Source organism: Ciona robusta, chromosome 4 (genome assembly GCF_009617815.1).
Source record: "Ciona robusta chromosome 4, ASM961781v2".
Lineage (NCBI taxonomy): Eukaryota > Metazoa > Chordata > Ascidiacea > Phlebobranchia > Cionidae > Ciona > Ciona robusta.
The window spans coordinates 3,658,011-3,679,302 of NC_143238.1; the positions used below are offsets into that span (position 1 = coordinate 3,658,011).

Sequence of the window (21,292 nt, forward strand, 5' to 3'; positions counted from 1 at the left end):
AAAAAACACCTTGATTTCCTGATTGCATCTCTCATAAAAAGATCAAAATTTTGCATCTCGTTTTCCGTTAGATGTCCCCCAAATGACCAAACGAACGCAAATCCGAATAAATTAATAGATATTTGGTGATTTGTGTCGGGAACAACTTCATCCAAGCGTGACCGGACACTTCCTCTTGTCACGGTTGACTGAGTCTCATCCTTAGTATTCGCCGAACTCGATTTTCTAAATTTTTTAAATTTATTCAAATTATATAGATTTTATAACAAATAGAGTTTCAGCTAAATGAAGTTTCCAAAACTGTTAACCTCATCTTCTATATGGAACTAGAAAATTTGCATGTATTTCAGCACCTAATTTGAAAAGTGGCTTTTCTGGTCAAAAGCTTATCTGGTTAGCATTGGTAATAATACTGCTTATGTATATTTTTATCAGAAGATAAATTTCAAATATTCGTTTTAGGCTGATAGCACCAGTAGAAGAAAAATTATTCACCTGTTCATTGTGACATCATCGTTGTCATTGTTTTGTGCGAGAAGATATCTTCTCATGGAATGAGAGTCGAGACAGGATGCGAGAATGGAGAAGAAGGAAGTTATTTCATGGATGCCTGATGCTCTTGCGTGTTTGCTCTGTAACATTGGTAACATCAGAGCATTTTTTGGTTAATAATGTTAATACTAACTTATTAAATGTCAAGTTTAAAAGTTTTAGCATTTGTTGTGTATGTTCGTAATATATCAATTTTGTAAATAAACAAATGGGCTGCACACAGATACAAAGGATACAGAGGTACAATTCCCCTTAATAATTGGCAAAACCTTGTTTACTTGATACACAATAAATTCTATTAGAAAATGAATTCATTAAAAAAAAAATACTTGCAGTTAAATAAACACATTTAGTTTGAGAAAATTGGATTTTTTTCCATGGCATGATTTAAAGATATAATCTAAATTTAGATATAATTTAAAAACAAGTTGAACAAACCCTCTGTGCGTTGTCCAACCCAGCAGTAAGCACACTTCCATTTCTTTGTTCAAGAAACTTGAGAATGGTTGGGACAAGATCTTCAATGAGTTCATTCCATACTTTAACTGTGTGTCTTGTGACAGCATATAGATTGTATGCATTTTCCAACCAAGAAGATGCAATATTTCTCCAGTTATCAACAACAGTGCAATGTAATATTGAACATCTAAAAATAAGAAACAGTTAATAATATTTAAAAAAAAGATAAACTGTTGAGAATATTTAAGGTTTAAATTTAAGGAAAAGATTTTAATGAACAATTACTTTGTCAAACTTAGCTAATTCCGCAAACACATGTAAGTTACCAAGGTTATAATGTATAACTGTTGTATTATAAATATTGTAGTAATTTGCCAACTCTGGCATGAATCCTAGACTTTTCACAGATTTTTCTGTAGAACCTCACCCATATAAAATGGAATTCCACTGTTAATTGGTAGAGTGGTAGAGCATTGCAGGCCAAAAAAAAACTGAGATTTATGTCATAATTAGTTAGTTACAAACAACAAGAAAAATTAAATGTAAAGTACAACTTCAATACATTTAATTTAAAAAAAAGACAGGATATGGAGATAAACAGTCGTTAAAACACACAGTTAAACTACACCTAGCGGACAAATAAGCCATTTATGCCTAAATATTTTCAAGTTTAACTTCTAATAGAAACAAAAAGGTGTCATTTAAAAATAACTTTAAAAAAAGAATGTAATCTCCTATCTAACCTAGATAGCACAGCTGGTGATGCAGATGATATATCCGCACATTCAAATAAAACGCTTGTCATTTAAAAATAACTTTAAAAAAAGAATGTAATCTCCTATCTAACCTAGATAGCACAGCTGGTGATGCAGATGATATATCCGCACATTCAAATAAAACGCTTGTTGTTTTAGGCAGAGTAAGACTTTCCATATTACTCATATGAACACGATGGTTATCATCCAATAAACAGTTGAGACTATCCGTCCAGTTTGAGTTGATAGATCCATCAAATACAATCCATTTCTGTAACCTGTAGTTAAATAACAAGGTAAGACATCAGAATAAAAGGTAGGACACAAAAATTTAACATTTTTTCAACTTCGAACGAACTTATACAAAAATTCTGGTTAGTCATTTTTGAACTAAATGAGCCCATATTTGGAGTTCTGTAACCAGTATTTGAAATTTGTGACGTAAAAAGTTATGCAAAAAGCTCCAAACAATAGTGTTACCACAATGCCAAGATAGCAGAACGCATTTTAAAATTATTTCAAAAAAAGTGGGAAAAACTTATTAAAAAAATTATGGTTCGTCTTTTTTAAACTGGATTGTGTGGTTTTATATAACTACAAGCTTGATTGTAATAAAGCAAAACTGACATACTTTGGAAATTTAATTTTTGCATCTTTTTCATCTTTCTCAGCCCCAGCAGAAGGTTGCAAACCTTCTTCCTTTTTCTCTTTTCCAGCGTTCTTTTTATTCTCTTTGTGAATTATAGTGCAATCCTTCAACATTTTCACTATAAGACCTGAGAAAAAAATATAACAAAAACATAACCTTTGTTAATGGCATTTAACAAACCAAACACAGATATACTTTAGTTTCATATAAAAATATTCTTTTTGAACAACTAAAAGAAAGGATTTAGCAGCAAAACGCCAGTTGTTCAAACACACTATTGGTAAAAACTACTTAAGAAAGACTATTTGGTGTTTTATGTTTCCCCACCTTGCTTCCAAACATTGGCATCGGTATCAAAATACCCGAACAAGTCAGATATTTGGGAAGCATTAGGGAACAATACTGTAACGTCTACTCTTGAATATTCATCCTTCAAGTTGAGCAAATTATGTGAAGTTTCACCTGCAATTAAATAAAAGTTAATGCAAAACATTGGTAGCGTGTTCTCTTATGAATATTTGAATTATTTTTTACTTTATAACCTGAACCTACTTTTTATTACACAATTTTTTCAACATCTTATCTTACAAAAATTGCAAATAAAAGTTTTGTAGAAATAACAAACTACAAAAACTTATCTAGGCAATATTGCACAGTAAACACATTTTTTTGCAATTCAAAACACACACATTTTTGCAAACCAGAAATAAAGTAGCTATCCAGAACATTTATGGCATAAAAGCAGTGCAAGATAACCTATATGTATATATTTAGTTGAAAACGCCAAACATACTAAAAAATATGAAAATAGAAATGTGTTCATAACCAAAGTGTAATATGCTATATATATATTACCGTGAGCAGTGAATACATCAGAGAATGAAGTTACGCTCGTTGTAGAATAGGCTCTTTCTTGTTTCTCCTGGAATTAAAACAATACTAGATTTCCATATATACAATTCGTAATGAATGTGAATGTAACTAACTTTATTCTCTCATAGCCGGAAAACGACAGTTGTTATAACAAGGGTGTTCATATACCTCATGACAGCTTACGAGCAACCACAAATGCTACTTTGTGGGTGATTATTTTTTCATTTAATTATGTGTGGCTGACAACCTATTAGTGACCACTGAGTTTGAGCAATTGCCGTTAAGCGACTAGCCCAAGGACACATCAGCCCACAGTGGTAGCACCGTCAAGCCTTGATCCCATTACCTCTGGGTTACATGCAGGCCTGCTAACCACTTTGCCACAGCTCAGGATATGTATTTCAGTATACACATTATACACAAGTGGAAATGTTAAACGGAAAATTACCAGTAAATTTCCAGAACTTGTCATAGTAGCATCAGTGGTTGCACCATCTCTCACTCCATCATTTAAATTATCTGCTTTTTCCAACTGGTGTGTGCATAATACATTGAGTGCTTTGGACAGAATCCTAATGTATTGACAACATTTTTAAAAACTTTACAAAAATATATTTTGTTTCAACTATGTATGGTACATATGATATCTGTGTTATACCTTACCAAGTTTTTCAGCCATGTGTGGATAAAAATGCGATACTAATGATAGAACATAAAGTTATTTTTTTAGGTTAAAACTATTTTTTTAAGTTTTAATGCAAAATGATTGTTGTATTACATTATTCAACCAATTTTTCAACTGAAAAAAATATTTTAATACTTTATTTTTTATTTTTTTATGACCAAAATTTAACTTTTTTTAAATTCTTTTAAACATTTTATAAAACTTTTTTGCAATTCTGTACCACATTAAATTACCAACCGTACCTGTACATGGTTGTTTTACCAGAACCAGCAGCACCAGCCATAACCACACACTGGTTAAGTCTTATCATGGTGTGTAATTCACATATTTTATTAATCCATTCATTTGTTGGTTGCAAACCATCAGTTATCATCTGCTGTTTTATTTCAGCTGAAAAAAAAATAATTGAAAAATCTTGCAATGCCGGTATATACGTTTATATACACTACATTTTTTAAACTTAAATATAACCGCTTTATTTAAAAAAAATATATATATATATATATATATATATATATTATTTACACATTTTTTATAAACCTAAAAATACTTGCTTTAAAAATAACATTTTTTTACACATTTTTATAAACTCAAATATAACCGCTTAAATAAAATAAAAAAATGCGTTTTTAAAGGAATTTAAATTTTTTTTAAAGGTAACTTCCAACTGTGGTAAATTTTATTTTAGTTACCAACGTTTCACCTTTAACAAGAATGTTAATAAAGCTATTTTTACCAATGTTTTAAACAATAATGTGAAATATTGTTCTTTACCAATGAACTCACCAGCGAGTTTTAAATCTTTCTGTCCTGTTGAAGGTCTGGAACTCATTGGGAAAATATTTCTCAAGTTTTCCTTGAATTTTGAAACAGCAAATGCACTGCAAGGTAAATGAATAGACTTAAGTTCTCGCAAAATGTGATAAAAAACACACAAAGTTCAAAACCTGACCTACACCATAGGCATGCCACCCCATTAATATTACAGATTAGAAAATTACACCAATTACCTTCCTAATTTTGGATTAAAAATAATAAAAATTGCGTTCACGACAGCCAACTCTTCATTATGATTCGATAAAACCATCTCTGATCTTCTGCTCGACCTTCCTATGCTTGTGGAGGAAGATGTTGCGGAAGGTGTTCTTGCTCCGAGAAGATCCGGTTCGTTCACTGACTCCGCTCTGCTCCTCTGATGTGACTTTAGGCTGCAGTTGATAAGAGATGCGGTGGAGATGATGGACTTCATTGTAGAAAGGTCAATGTTTGCAACCTAGTGTGAGTAATGCAGGAATAACTTAAAATAAATATTTTTTATAAGCAATAGGTGAAAAATAGTAATTGAAATTGGCACCACTGCCAGCATAAGAGAATTAACAGCACACAAAAAAATTCCCCCCCCCCAAAAAAAAATGAACAACAAAGTTACGTATGTGGTAACCCAGGTAAACCATATTATAACAACCGTCATTGGTCCATCTCGTAAGAATAAATAAGTTAACAACTGTTGTTTTACCGTTACTACCTATTTTTTGGCTTTTGTAAACTCTCTAGTTCTTCGTTATCGCGACCGAAGAAACACAATAAATTTCATTCATGTTACATTTATTTATTTATATTCACCGTAAAAACAAAAACAAAGCAGATACATTCACATACCTTAGTAGCAGAAAAGTCAATTGCAGATCCTTTGCTTGGACAACTTATATGATCAGAGTTAGCTTGTATGAGTTGGTACATGAGGTGTAGTTTGTGGGATAAGTTGATAAAGTCCGCAAATCCCGCAGCTTGTAACCAAACCTGGGAATATTGGATATTATTTAGTTGTGTGTAATTTAAGAATATTTTAAAAGTAACTTAAACTAGTGCTCTTCAACCTTTTATGGGTTGGTGAACCCCTAAAGTTGTTGCGTCGAACTCATGCACCCCTGATTGCTTTAACGTAAAACTAATGAAGTTTCACAATTCCTAGTGATGCAAGATATAGAATTCATATAAAAAAAAATGTAGGAAAATGGCTAAATTGGTTAAAAAAGTTTAAAATGAAAAAATATTGCTGAAAATTGTTGAAGTTTGTGATGCACCCTTGTATACCTTTTTGCACTGGTGCACCCCTGGCATATTTTGGTGCACCCTAGGGTGCGCCGTGCACACCGGTTGAAGAGCACCGACTTAAACAACTGTTATAATGCAGTTATAAATATACAACTGAATTCCTGATTAATACAAACATTTTACTCCCTTTGAATTGCTTGGACATTATCTAGTTCCGTACAATAAACATACATAATGTGCGTTTAAATGCATTGGGTGCAGTGCTGCTTTCAAAAAGGGTAAATACACATGAAAAAACACATTTAGTAATGTAAATCAAAATCAGACGTGTATAATTGTTGATCTGGTGGGTATATTTCTATAGTACTACTGGTGGTTGGACTTGATTTTTGTTGGTTACGTTTTCGTAGCACCAGATCATTACTGTTCATTACTATGCAAGTATCATTTAACTATATAAACATCAAATCAGGGTCAGATTCGAAGATTCCCGAAACTATTTACTCATATATGAAGGCATGCATGAAACATAAATATGTCACGCTTGTGGTGAAATTTAGAGCAACCATGTCACACAATACATAAGATACCTCAATCAATTTCTGAATGTCTGGTTTAATCAAGCAAGCAGGTCGGTACATGAGACGTAAACTATCTGGTAGCTCAGGGAAAGATCTGGAATATATGATACAAATTATAAGGTATGTGCAATGGCTTGGTCAATTTTATTCAGTGTAAAGACCTTACCTAAGTAAATATAGGAGGGTGGGGGAAGATGGGACACCTTTAGTACACAATATCCTAATATCATTTTAAACAGGTAACAGCGGTCTATGGGTTGTGAGGATAGGGTTTATTAATTCTTTGAATGTTCTTTGTTTACTACCAAATAGGACGAGAAAATAGAATGAAGAGGTGTTCCATCTCCCCCACCCTACTATACATACTAAGGGTTCCTGAGTATGCCAACTAAAAAATTGACATTTTTTTACTGTAAAGATAAAACTAAAAAGATGGACTGTAAAAATATTTCACTGCAAGCATGTAATAAAAACATTAAACTGAATTATTACAAATAAATAAGTTAAGATGATAACTATAATAAACAAACGAAATTACAACAAAATTTAACCCAACCAATAAAACCACCACTTACCCAGCAGATGTAGTGAAATTCATGAAGACGGCAAATCCCGGTTTTACTCGGAGTAGTTTGTTCTCAAAGATGATGCTCCCAATGCTCCGAGGATCAGATTGCTCTGATAAATAATCCTTCGCATCGCTATCTTCGAATCGTGTCTTCTCTATTAGTTTAAGCAAGGATTCTGAGATCTGTGGTTGCCATGACAGTGTAGTTCCATCTTTTAATGAATCATGGAGTGTGGTCACTGAGTTGCTTCTCTGGATAAATTAGGAAAGATTAATAAAAAGTGAAATACAAAAGTTACCACATTACTGAACCTTTTAACATTTATATTGTTTTTTAATAAAAATTATTTTTTTAGTGATTTTTTCTTAAGTTAAGCTTTTTGTCAGCATGATAATTTATAGATAACTAATGCTAGATTTTTTTCAACATACAGTGTATAAAAGTAATAAGTAGCTTCATTAGTTAAGCGTTCACAGTGCATGAAAAAGGCACAACACACAGTACCCACTTGGACACCAGTATTGGTATTATACATGATATATTATAGAGGATACAGCATTACATGAATCACAGAGTATAGTATACAACATGGCGCTTATGTAAAAATTTTGATTTTTCGATTTAAGAAAAACAAGAAGGTACATGTCTGTATTAGTATTACCTTGAGTTTGGTTTTCCCATCACATCCATGTACAGTGTATGGGGTGTTAGTAGATTGTTCAATAGTGGTACATGCTTCTTGTATATGAGATATATGTTGGTTCAATATAGATAGAGTGGTTGGAGTGAGTCTTTGAGCGTGATCGAAACATAACCAGGAACCTGATTCAACCATTCCACATAGTAACCTGAAAATACAAACATAGTCAAAATTTTTTTTTAGCCACACAAATACTGCTAATACTACTCACAAATTAAAACGTGCAGAAAAATATGGTTATAAAGTTTTTCATGAATAAACAAAAATCTTATAACCATTTTTTAATAAAACAGATATTTTCAGATTTAGAATTAGACAAATAGTACATGCCAAACTCTTCCAAATTTATATGATTTAGCATTACAAATGCTCCTAATGCTACTAGTAAAATAATACCAGCACAAAAAAGTATGGAAATAATAATCTTATAAGCAGCTTGACTCATACATGAACAAAGATCTTAAAAATCTGAAAACATTTTTTTTTTTAATACATTTTTTCTTTTTTAATAAAACAAAACTTGATAAAACAAAGTTTTATTTCTTAAGCAAAATGCTTCATTTTTTCCATTTTCTAACATTCTCACAACTTGCTCCCACCTTTTGAAAATATTTATCTCGAACAACTGTGAGCAATTAATGCTGATGAATTGACGACCATAAGCTGCCGCAAGCTCAGAAACAACAACTGACTTCCCGACAGCAGTCTCACCAAATAGACCGCCGTATTTACGTGATCTTATTGCCAGGTTAAGACTCAACAAACATCTACAAGGGGTTGAACATTATTTCATTAAAAATAGACATTGACATTTTGATGCAGAAAAGTTTTTTTTTAGTTTTTTTTTCTAATATGTTTATGACAAATAGTTACTTGTATATATGTTGCATAACCACAAAAACTGCAAAATTATGTTATTATAAATGAATGAATAAATGTAACTTATTTTATCCTCGCGTGGCTGGAAAACAACAGTCGTTATAACACAGGTGTTTTGTTTCATACGCCTCATGCCAGCTTACGAGTTACCAAGTACGGTACTTTTGGGATGGTTATTTTTGGAGGAATTTTTTTCATTTTTTGTTTATGATAAAGCATTTGGAAAGCCCATTAGTGATTACTGAATATTAATACAAACAAAAGTTAAAATTACAAAAAAAGCACCAATTACCTTTCTGTAATTGGTGTAATAACAGTTCCAACACATGCACCAGATGTATTACCCAAAACACCAGTCATAGCGCGATACTCATATGCATAAGCTTCCTTGTCCCCAAGGACTTCCACGAAACATCGTCCTGCTGTGGCTGATCTGTTCAGTATAGATTCATCATGACCAAACAATATTTTCTCTCTCTTTAAGTCTGAGTTGGTATAATCAACCACATCTGCTGTGTGCCTGGAAACATATTTTTGAAGTTGGTTAGTTGTATTTATTGTAGTCAGTAGGTTACTTTTTATAAGGTTTAACAGTAACACTTTTAAACCAGCGCTTTTTCATTTATTTTATCCTACTGTGTTAGTGTGTTATAGGGAAAGACACCCTTTGTTTTGTAATTAAAAGGGCTAAATAAAAATTAAATTATGTCAAGCTATTTGCCATTTAAAAAGGCCCAAAACACGCTTTGGGTAAAAAAAACTTTGTATGAAACGTAAAGGTTAAGAAATTTGGCTGTTAAGTACGAAAAGAAAAGTGATTCAAATGTCCAAGTAATACTTTTACCCAAAATCTATTTCTTTAATGCTAGGTCCATAGTATCTTTATCTAAAAGTGGTTTTACGCACATTTTTGTTTCTATTAAAAGACTAACTTGGTAATAATTAAACATAAATGGCTCGTTTGTCTGCTAGGTGTAGCGACCACGCTTATTTTTTTCAATTACATGTAAATATGTTTTTAACTGTAAACTGTTGTTTTGTTGCTATATCCTAACTTTTCGTTTAAAATATTCTAAATCTTCGCTAAGGTTAACGCACAGACAAATAAAGTTATTATTATATTATTAATATTATAAAATCACGTAGTACAATTTTACTTACTTTATCAATCTGTTCCACTCATACGAGTCAATAGATTTTACATCACTCGTTTCAAATGTTCTTAAAATATCTCTGTGATAAGCTGTTTGGGTCACAAGGGATGACAGGAGAGTCTGGAGTCGCAACCGTAAAGCAGATTTTTGGACGTGGATTCCATTTTCTTGCATTACTTGGCTGTAAGATAAAAGACACAAAGTTTCGTAACACTATGACTTTTTAGTTACATGATTGGAGTATAGATTATATATGTATGTGTGCTTATTATAAGCATTCAATAAGCAAGATACCTCATTCTGTGTGCTTTATAATATAAAAAGTAAGACAAAAGTCATAGGAAAAACTACAAATATTTACAGACTATTAGTTTAAAGTAAAATACAGTTAAAAATAAGATAGATTGACAAGTCAGCACTTTATTTTAAAAGCTAAGTTATATATACAATTATAGTTTTTCTTTAAACCTGAACTGGTTGAACTTGTGGATTGTTTCTTTCTTAAAAGTTTCCAAATCTTCTTTCTTCATCCCATATTTCAATAAACGAGATAATTCACGGAACCATAAGATTGAGTTGCTCACAAGAACCACTTGACTTGTGTATTTTAACAGCCAGTGTCTGGAACAAAATCTAATATTGTTTATATTGTTAAACTCTGTCAACACTGTAGCATTTAACAACTGTTTGGCTTTTTTGTATGATAAGGATTGTATAAGCATTTGATTTCCAACATTTTATGGTTCATGCCACCTAGATACAGTCTTAGCATCTTGCTCTAAAAATATACAACCTAGATTCGTTTAAAACATTATCTTTTGTTTATGAGTTTGTAATGCTACAATAAGCAAGCAGTGCTTTTCAAGTGAACCTTACAATAAGCAAAAGACAATGTGGCCACTCAAAAGCACTTAAGAAACCAATGTAAAAGCACTGCATGGAAGTAGAGTATTGTAATTGCCCAACCTGTATTCTTTTGAAAAATTTTCCTTCTTAATCATCTCTGTTGCGTAAACTTCTTCAAGTACACTTGAAACATTTTCTAAATCTGTGAAAAATATAAAAAAATTATTAATATATTTTCTAAACGATATGAATCTTATTTTGCTTTCTAATGGCACATACATAATACAGGGACTGTATTATAAATTCTTGGCCACATTAATTTAACAGTGTATATACCTTGAGAAAGTCTTTCTTCAACACATTGTTTGAGTTGTTTGGTGATAGCACGCTTGATATTCTTTTCAAGCAGATTGAACCACACCACAGCATCACTCTGTGCAGGAATCGCATCAATTTTCAAAATTTCTTTCAAGTTTCCAACCAGATGTGTGACTTGTAACCTGAAATATAAGGGTTTTAACATGCTGTATGTCATATCTAGCTGCATACGTTACTCTTATAATAAGTAAGAATCAAAGTTTTGTTTGTACTAAAATTACGTTTCTTAATTTCCCTAAATTTACCAGATTTAGTGTACAAAACTAAATTAAGTGTCCGGTGCCATGGTATAGTGGTTAGCGTGCCTGCCTGTAACCCAGAGGTAATGGATTCAAGGCTCAATGCTGCTACCATTGTGGGCGTATGTGTCCTTGGGCAAGACACTTGACGGCAATTGCTCCAACCCAGTGTCTAATGGGTTGTCTAAATTATCAGAAATACATAAAAAAAATAAAAAATTCAAAAAAATAATCACCCAGAAAGTAACATACATGGTAACTCGTAAGCTGGCACGAGGTGTTAAACCCGTGTGATAACGACTGTCGTTTTCCAGCCACGGGAGGATAAAGTAAGTTACATTCATTCATTCATTCATTCATTCATTCATTCATTCAAGATTTCGTTTATACTTTTAGTCTATTAAAAAATGCCATTATAGTGCATGAATAGTTACAATAAAAATTTATATTAGAAAATTCACTATATAAGTACCAAACAAATGTACCAGAAAAAGTTTAAATTCTATCAAAGTTAAAAACTTACTTATGTGAATGCAATTCAAGGTCAAGCGCAGAAGCGTTAGCAGTTGGTACTTCACCATGGAGACCAGGTAAGCTGAACAAAAGTGACTGCGCACCGTGGAAACATTTTGGTATGTAAGGTAACAACGCACGTGGTTGTCGGGAAATACCAAGAAGACACACACAGTCGTCATCAGAGAGGAAATATAACCTAGTTAAATAAACAAACAACAGTTAAATAAGATGTGAAATAAACCTTTGCAGTTGAATGAAAACTCAAGGCAAGGTTGAAGCTAATCTTAGAAGCTTCTCTAAATTAAGGTACGGAAGAATTTTCAAGTTGCAAACTTTTTCAAGCTTTAAAGAGTTTTTCAGATATTTTGTTATCGCAAGTTGTAAAGCACAAGTTTTACAAGCAGAAAAAAAATATTTATAAGTAAAAGTCGTTTGTTGAAACGTTAGTCTTGGAAAACTAGAAAACAAACAGCTTTGCTCTGTTAATACGCAAGATGTTAAACTACAATGAAAAGTGTTTAATCCAAAACTACCGTGGAAATTTGGATCTGAATTCCTCTAGAAGAGACGACACATCATACAGAAGCTTCTCTGCTGAGTTATTGCATGAACTTAAATGTTTACGAAGATGTTCACCTTGCATCTCACGCCAACCATGCTGACCGTGTCTCCTAATTAATGAGATAAGAAACGAATGCAACTTAATTATCTGTGTGTGCTGGGATAATACAGTCAATGTAACATAAGTGTTCTGTGTCATATACCATGTGTCCACTTATAAGCTACAGCATTTGCAACTTAAGGGATAATTTTTGGTATTTTTTTTTTATGTATGACTTACAAATTTGGACAATTTATAAGAGGCTACTGTGTTATGTCATACATCTACAAATTAAGGACACATACACCCACGGTAGTGGCTAACTGTAATCTGCGGTCTGAAGGCAAGCGCTGTAACCACTGTGCCAATAAATTTATTTCAACATTACATTTTTTGGTTTTAAACACTTTAACTGCAGATATTTTAGTTTAAAATTCAAATGAATACCTTGAAAGCACGGAGAGAACTTTTGGGTCCTGCACCATGGCTTTTATGAACTCTCTGTATTGCTCATCAATTGATTTAAAGCTCTCAGCTTTCTGTGGAAGTCTGGACAACAAATTGTGATCTCCACAAAACACTTTGTTCAAATACATCCACTTGTCTTGGCAGGATACCCACAACTGTACAATCTCTCCAATCTGATGGAATATTTTTTTATAGCAATCAAGGATTTAAAGAACAAATAAATAAATTCTGTTTTCTTTATCTTCAGGTGATTAGTCAGTCATTCTATTCTTATAACAGGGTGTCATATATTCTTTTTGATTTTACCTTTTTTCAGTATGGCTGACAATTTAGACAACCCATTTATAACCACTGTATTTGTCCCCTAAGTGTCTTGACCAAGAACACACACAGCCATACCGGTAGAAGCATCAAACCTATTATTCTTTGCTTATGATGCGAGAATTCAACCACTAAACCCTCGCTCAAGCAGTGAAAAAATGTATAACAGCTTGTGGTGTTTTAAACAGGGCTCAAAGCTAAATACAAAGAGTTCTGGTCACCTGCTGCAGTGTATCACTCCAAACTTCAGCGTCATTTCGAATTTCTGTGGCGTGTTTTGATTGGAGCATTCCTTGTAAAGTCACATGACTATCGGACAAATCACGAAGAATTTCTTCCACACCAACCAGTGTGTACGTACCGCTGTCAATTTCCTAAATAATATTTAAATCTTGACAAGGGCAATCAGGAATCTTGTTATATTTCTGACATAATTGATTATAATAAAAAAAGTCTAGGAAAAATCCATTTTTTCAAAGAATCACCCACAAAGTAACATAAATGGTAACTCGTAAGCTAGTATGAGGTGTATGAACACCCGTGTTATAACGACTGTCGTTTTCCGCCAAGTGAGGATAAAACAGGTTACATTCATTCACATTCATATTAATCATAAAAAACTCTTTGCAAAATATAAGGATTCTGAGTGTATCAAGCAATAAAGTTGCATCATAACAAACCATACATACCCTTGCCATTGCAGGTTCTTTAAAGGATAGTTTTTTTTCCTTGTGTTTGAAACCTGCGGATTCCATTTTACCTGTGTCTATTAAAACATAAATAAATATAAGATGCACAAACCATCAACCGCTTATATTAGAATTGTTACAGTGGTTCTCAAACTGCCTGTAGAAGTCTTATACATACAGATTGAAAACCACTGCTTTGACAAACTGACCAACCTATTTCTTCTTCATTATTATGTGTATCCATACTATTTATAACATAGATATGCTTAGCAAGCTGGAATTGTCGTTTTTCCCATTGTTGCTTCACTTTGTACAACAGCTGGTCAAGAGAATATTCTGCTGAAGCATTCTTGTAAATCTGAGGGAACAAAGTTTATTAAACACAGAAAAATAACGGCTTGGATATGGTTGAAATGAATTTCAATAAAAAAAACTTTATGTAAGGTATCATTTATAAAGTTCCTAATCTATATGTTGAGTAAAAAGTTAATCTTGACATAAATCACATGTCCAATGCCATGCCAAAACTTAGGACCTTATCCTTACAAAATTTTTTTTTTTTTTAAATTAAACGTTTTTCATGCCAGAACATAAGATCTTATCAAAAATGCCAAAAATTTTTCATGCCAGAACATAGGACCCCTATACAAAAAAAACGGAATTTTTCAAAATGTGTCACTTACTTTATTAATGATGTCTGAATGATCTGATGGTTTATAGGTTATGATGTCATCCACAGTGAAAGAAGCCGCTGACTGAAACGACTCCCCCATGCCTGTGAATACTTCCCTCCAGTGGCGAGTTTTCATTGCATCACTTGACAAACGGCTTAGAAGAGGAAGTTCTTTCGAAAGATTTGTTACTCTCTAAAAATGAAGGTTTGTTACTCTCTAAAAATGAAAAATTACTCTCTAAAAATGAAGTTGGAAAAAATCAGTTTGGGTATTTATATGTTGTGGTAATTTAAAAGAATAAATACAGAGCTGTAACGGATAAGCAATAACAGTTTTATTATTAAATGAGTATTTTTTTGACTAGAGCTGACAATATTTATAAAATCGCACCCTAAACTAGTTTTCATAATTTAGAAATATTGTATTTCTAAATAAAGTTGGTGGTAATGGGCCAATTCTCACTTCAAAAAATTAAATTTGAAAATACAAACTACTGTAACTAGTTATTTTTGTGGTGGCAAACAAAATTTTTCAACACTGCAACAACTAAAATCATCAAATTTAAAAATATGTATTTAAATTTAACTTTTAAGTAATGTCTAAAAATGACCTGGCGCCAGATTCCAAGCACATCATCATTAGGTGGAAGGGAGGATTGGAGATTGTTTGCAACAACTTGCCATTCCTGCATCTTCTCTATTGCAGTGTGACAATTGAACTTACTGTTGTGGATATAAGATTTAATATTTAGTACAGAAAACTTAAGTGTGTAAATGAATGAAACTTATTTTATCCTCGCATGGCTAAAAAACGACAGTCGTTGTAACACAGGTGTTTTGTTTTTATACACCTCGTGCCAACTCACAAGTTACCATGTATGTTACTTTGTGGTTTTTATTTTTTTTGGGGGGGGGGAGGGTTTATGTGTGGCTGATAATTTGGACAATCCATTTGTGACCACTGGGTTGAAGCATCTGCCAAGTGTCTTGCCCAAGGACACATACACCTACAATGGTAGCAGCGAAAATCCGATAAACTATTTTATTTATTACTGTTTTAATTATAACCTGTTTAAATGTGGAATTAAAAAATTTTTATTTTATAATGATCTAAGAAACAGTGGTGCTAGGTTTAATATTTTTTTTGTCCAGATATAAAAACGACATTTTCCAATAGAAATATCACAAACAGTGGTATAACATTTGAAACACCAATTTCACTAAATTACAAAACAGTTTCACCCAAGGTATTACCGAAAATTAGTTGCTCCCCACTCTGCTACAGTGAAGTTGTAAACATCAATAAACTTCCACACACTGAGTCTGTTGTTGAGATTATCACTCCATGTTTTCATATGAGTAAGATCATAAGGTTCACCACATATAGAATCATGGTAGCGACTGAGTTCAATCATTTTTGATTCTGCTTCATGAAAGTTTGATATGCACAGGTTGAGATGGCTGATAACCTGGAAGCGAATGTTTGGGAACATTTTAACACTCATTAACAGTATTTTAACCTATTTAAACATTGTAACATTTATTAACAGTATTGTAAACCTATTTAAACCTTTTCAATATTAACAGTATTGTATTTCATATTAACAGTATTATAATCCTATTTAAACAGCCTTTCAATTTAAACCTACAATTTTTTACTCATTTAAATATGGTTAATGAAAATCACACTAACTAAAATAACAAAAATATTGTGGTAGAACAGTTTAAGTTGCCTAATCTTTTTTAAGTACTATTTTTACAGTTTTTAGTTTAAAATAGCACCATACAGTATCAGAAATTATATTATGAACATGATTTAACAATATTGCGCTAAAGTAACCTAACTCCATGTTGATATGCACATAAACGGATGGCACTTTTCACACCGCTCATCGGATGACTATGCAAAATAACTCTGTTAGCGAATTACCAACTGACCATGCAAAAAGGGTATTACAGAGTTGTAACATAAACTACCAACCTTAGCAGGTGGTGTGGTGGGATCGACTGCAATTCCTTCAAATGCACTGCAAGAAAATTTCTCTGCTTGTTCAGAATAAGCATTGAAAATATCGTGTAATTTCTTCAAGATTATCGGTTGTTGGTTGGAGACAAAGTTTGAAGCATCTTTCAACTGTGAAAAATAAAACGCAGCTTAGAAATTTACTGTTGCATTTACCGAATACTGTGATTTTTCTTCAGGAATGCTAGAGTGACAAGGCAATGACACCGCATTTTGACAAATAGTATAATTCAACCCAGTGGTCACTAATGAGCTGTCCAAATTATCAGCCACACATAAAAAAAATCACCCCAAAAAACAAACACCCCTTAAGTAATATACTTGGTAACTCGTAAGCTGGCACGAGGTGTATGAAACATAACACCCGTGTTATAATGACGGTCGTTTTCCAGCCAGCGAGAATAAAAGTAAGTTACATTCATTTACATTATTAAAATGAATTGAAATTGTGTATGATATGTAAAGTAGTAAAACCTGAAACAGGAAAGCCTCCCATGTTGATTTGACTCTGTCATCCAATTTCTCCTCTTCCTGTGTGAGTTGTCTGTATGTCATTCTTACCACTTCATACAGAGATCTGTGTTTTAATGGAAAAATTATTATGGAGGTGTTATAAACATGACTACAATATAAAGCGATTACAGAGTATGGTTATACAAATATCTTAATTGCTAAATGTAGTTTAAATGTGGGTCTAACATAATATTGGCAAACTCCGGGTTTCTATCAAAAGATTAGAAAACTAAAAGGATTATACAAGTAGTACATTCATTATTGTGAATACAGACTTTTTTCACTAGGTAAATGATATACCTTGGACGATTGCTGAGGTTCGTGAAAAAAATGAGACATATTCGGTATTAAAGATTGTTTTATTGGCGGACTTTGAGCTCTTATTACAAGAAAACTGTAATGATATACAAATAACACATGCATTCCTTAACAAAAGCAAACTTGATATTAAAGAGAGTTCTGAGTTAGAAAAAAATGCACATTTTACAATGGCTAACCTGATGTAGGTAACTTTGTTGGACATTTCTTGTTTGGATTTGATTGAGTCTGTTACTTTCTTTGCATAAGCTGCAAAGGATTTCATGTTCGTGTCTTTGTTGCTTAAGACCTTCAATGATTCCTTGGCATTGCTACTCACTGATTGAGACAAACTCTTTGCTTCTGCCATTGCCTGTTGGAAAGTAATTAGAAAAAATGGTAAAATGTAATAATGGTGGAAAAATTACATCAAGTGCTCAAAGTTGGGAAATGTTTTACAAATTACATAAAAATGCAATATTGTTTTTTAAAATTTAGCCTGAAATAGGGTAAAACACAGTGTGGTTCATGGTTATTAAAGTCACAGCACCAAAAATATCATGACAAAAAAGTTAAAAAAAAAGCAAAAATTACATTAAGTTGAAATGTGGTCACTAAAAAACAATGTTACCATGTGTATTATCTTTTTGAATATAATGTTGAGAGCAGGTACGAGGGTATTGTAAGGTTGGCGACAATCAACGTAGATCAACCTGTTTGTTGTCACCAATGATCGCTCCATGTTTTTTACCTGAATATAGCAAGAGCCTTTACATTAAAATAAATGTGTAAAAAATATTGTTTAAAATCTTAAAACAAACACATATATATATATATATATTACTCTATAATACCATGATAGATAAACAGAAAAGTAACTCATTTATTAAGTTTTTCAAAAAAAAAAATTAATAAAAAAAATACAAATTTTATAAAAAAAGAGGGAACCAAATTGGGCTCATTGCAACAAATACAAATTCCAGTCATACAGCTAGTGATGTAGAAGTACCTTTTCACTCCATGCTTTGACCTGAATAAGCAGTTCTTCAATTTTTCGCGCAGGTTTTTTCTTCAACTTGGCAAGCTCCTGTTCATTCCACGTTGATGTAAACTTCTTGATGTCCCTGATCCACACGTGCTCCTCACAGAAGTCCTCAACCTCCTGAAGAGCTGATTCTACCAAGCTAACTTGCTTTGAAGTGGCTGCAGCAATCTGGAGATACAAGTTTTTCATTGAAAGAAAGAAAAACTTGTATCAATGCTTGAGTAAATATACTCAAAAGTCAAAACGTGAAACTAAATTGTAGACAAATATATTTTTGGGTGTTATGTTAAATGAGGTTGATTATAAAGTGACTTCCATTTAAAAAAATCAATAAAGTTCAGAAATATGTATTTTTTAAATAAATTACTAAATTTTAAAATAAATTACTAAAAATAAAAACATGTAGGTTAATGTAACTTTAATATGACGTTTTTTCAATGGTTTTCAAATCATTGTATGGGTTATTTATAGGATAGATTTTCACAGACTGTGACATACCTCTGGGTCATTCATTATTTTCTCTTTCAGTTTAGTGTGATCAAGTGGGTTGAAGTGTCCCATCATTCGCTGACCACCAACTGATAAACCAAGTCTTGCTCCTTCTCTTGAAGATAGAAGAAGATCAGGGGTACCAACTCCATCTTTGTCCTCCGCTTTCGTAGGTTGTTGCTTGGGAGTCACGTGTGGTTCAGTTAAGCCTGTGAAAAAGGGTGTAGTTTTATTGAATACATTATATTTCATAAACTCATATTTATCTCTTAGAAAAGAATGATAAAGACTAAATTAATTAAAAATATGAATAAAAGGTAATTGGCTAAATAATCAGTCTATAAAACAGGCTAGGAGTAAAACTGCTATAGGGAAACTATGTAATAAAAAGTGAGACTGCTAAGCCTCAAACTATAATACAATAAACAAAGAGTTGTGATTATTTAAAACAAATTAAGATGTATCAGGAAAAAAAGTGTGTGAAACATCCAAGTTTATAAGTTATGTTACATATTCTAATATACGGTATATGTTGAGCTCCTATAGCAAGGTATGCTGCAGAACTGGGATTCTAAGTTAACCTACTGCCCTCACTGTACACATGCTATTTATAACGGATAGTTTGAAAATTTGAGCCATTATTAGTATACCTGCAGTGTTGGGCACGTTCATATAATATTGTTCTTTTTCAACTTCTTTTGAAGAATTGTTCTGAAACAAAAACTAGATGTTACGATTATTTTATATTTAAATTTAAAAATAATGACTTAAAAAAATTTAGAAGTGTAGTACACATGTTTAACATAGTGTATCAAACTGGCATGGTAACGTAAGCTGGCTCGAGGTGAAGGAACATCTGTGTTATAGTGTTATAACGACTATTATTTTCTGACCATCCAAGATAAAGTAAGTTATATACTTTACTATACATACATACTAACAGTAGGCTATATCAAAGTTAAATATCATTTATATACCTGTTTCATTTTAACATCTGGTGAGTCTTCACTCTGTACTGACTCCATGTCCACTGATATGGAGGACACAGTTGATCTTCCTGAAGAACCAGCATCCGAGAATGATCCTATGGATGCGGGAGCTGATCCAGGTCTCCTTGAAGTGATGCTGGACTTCGAGATAGTGCTCAAGGAGTGAGCTTCGTGACATACAAGGTTGAAGATGTTGGATATTGATGACATCATCACAGATTTAAACCTGGTTTATAATAAGCAATCATGTTAAAAGCCGTTTATCCAATATTATATCGTACTATGACAAATAAACAGAAAAGTATCTCGTCATGTTTATTATTTTTTTCAAAAATACAAACTTAATAGAAAAGAAAAGAGACTTAATTGCACCTATTGCAACAAATATAACATTTCAGATATACATCTAGTGATGTAGATGTACCTTCTAACCTGGTTTATACTAAGCAGGTTAAATAAATGGTAGAATAAATAAATGTAACTTATTTATCCTGGCGTGGTGGGGCATTGACAAATAATATATCAAGAGTGTTCTGTTTAATACACGTGTTTAATACACATGTGCCTACTTAGAAGTTACTATGTATATAACTTTGCAGGTGAAAACAGTTTTTTTTTGTATGCATGGCTGACAATTTCAAAGAATACTTTAATTTTTTTCTAAAGTTTAAAATGTAGTCTAAGAAATTTATATTATCTGTTATTTGAGGTTTGTACATAGTATTTTAAACCACTAAAAACCTATTTACCCTCAAGTATGCATGATGTGGTAAACTGCATGATAAAATGATAACTGTATTAAACAAATATCACTCACTTTGCAGTTGAAGGGTTCATTTCAAGTTCGTGTGTTTCTCGATTAAAAACAAACTTTGTAGCAAACACTGTTCCGATTGATTCGGTTTCTTTGGAGCTTATTGTGCCTATTCAATAATACATTAGTGTAAGAAATATTTAATAAAAGTTACCTTTTTACAGTGATATTGCAAACTTTTTTACCTTTTTCAGTGATATGGCTTTCTGAGGTAACAGAAACATTATCTTCAGTGTCTTCAGTTACATCAGTCATACATAAAACACTTTCAACAAATCTGTAACATAAATTACAACACATAAAACCAACAAAGATACATGAATTTTGAGTAACCTGGCAGTTATTTAGAAATAGTTTTGACAAAACACTATTTAACACAAACAAAAATATTTAAGTAATGCCTAACGACAATAAGCTAAACTAAAACACAACAATAAAATATGCAGATACACAATCACCTATAATTTGTACAAACTACTG

The 21,292-nt window shown here is 32.3% G+C and overlaps 1 protein-coding gene across 1 annotated transcript in view; it reads right to left on the reverse strand.

The window, feature by feature from the left end:
• The window catches only part of LOC149736735 (dynein heavy chain domain-containing protein 1-like), a 51,866-nt gene that overhangs the window by 25,304 nt on the left and 5,270 nt on the right, over positions 1-21,292 (reverse strand). Inside the window, exons 12-51 of the mRNA XM_089876341.1 lie at positions 20,998-21,089; positions 20,816-20,921; positions 19,987-20,224; positions 19,660-19,720; positions 19,019-19,218; positions 18,485-18,688; positions 18,107-18,226; positions 17,676-17,848; positions 17,140-17,242; positions 16,624-16,776; positions 15,897-16,111; positions 15,254-15,365; positions 14,653-14,835; positions 14,183-14,327; positions 13,970-14,046; positions 13,502-13,654; positions 12,939-13,132; positions 12,424-12,561; positions 11,898-12,086; positions 11,094-11,257; positions 10,878-10,959; positions 10,380-10,532; positions 9,919-10,092; positions 9,050-9,277; positions 8,478-8,645; positions 7,840-8,026; positions 7,185-7,429; positions 6,619-6,703; positions 5,633-5,773; positions 4,984-5,246; positions 4,760-4,854; positions 4,216-4,363; positions 3,737-3,860; positions 3,271-3,337; positions 2,743-2,877; positions 2,398-2,542; positions 1,859-2,044; positions 991-1,198; positions 496-632; positions 10-225 (exon numbers count right to left, since the gene is read on the reverse strand). Of these exons, the coding sequence (XP_089732467.1) occupies positions 10-225; positions 496-632; positions 991-1,198; positions 1,859-2,044; positions 2,398-2,542; positions 2,743-2,877; positions 3,271-3,337; positions 3,737-3,860; positions 4,216-4,363; positions 4,760-4,854; positions 4,984-5,246; positions 5,633-5,773; positions 6,619-6,703; positions 7,185-7,429; positions 7,840-8,026; positions 8,478-8,645; positions 9,050-9,277; positions 9,919-10,092; positions 10,380-10,532; positions 10,878-10,959; positions 11,094-11,257; positions 11,898-12,086; positions 12,424-12,561; positions 12,939-13,132; positions 13,502-13,654; positions 13,970-14,046; positions 14,183-14,327; positions 14,653-14,835; positions 15,254-15,365; positions 15,897-16,111; positions 16,624-16,776; positions 17,140-17,242; positions 17,676-17,848; positions 18,107-18,226; positions 18,485-18,688; positions 19,019-19,218; positions 19,660-19,720; positions 19,987-20,224; positions 20,816-20,921; positions 20,998-21,089 (6,207 nt within the window). The remainder of the gene's footprint in view (positions 1-9; positions 226-495; positions 633-990; positions 1,199-1,858; positions 2,045-2,397; positions 2,543-2,742; positions 2,878-3,270; positions 3,338-3,736; positions 3,861-4,215; positions 4,364-4,759; positions 4,855-4,983; positions 5,247-5,632; positions 5,774-6,618; positions 6,704-7,184; positions 7,430-7,839; positions 8,027-8,477; positions 8,646-9,049; positions 9,278-9,918; positions 10,093-10,379; positions 10,533-10,877; positions 10,960-11,093; positions 11,258-11,897; positions 12,087-12,423; positions 12,562-12,938; positions 13,133-13,501; positions 13,655-13,969; positions 14,047-14,182; positions 14,328-14,652; positions 14,836-15,253; positions 15,366-15,896; positions 16,112-16,623; positions 16,777-17,139; positions 17,243-17,675; positions 17,849-18,106; positions 18,227-18,484; positions 18,689-19,018; positions 19,219-19,659; positions 19,721-19,986; positions 20,225-20,815; positions 20,922-20,997; positions 21,090-21,292) is intronic.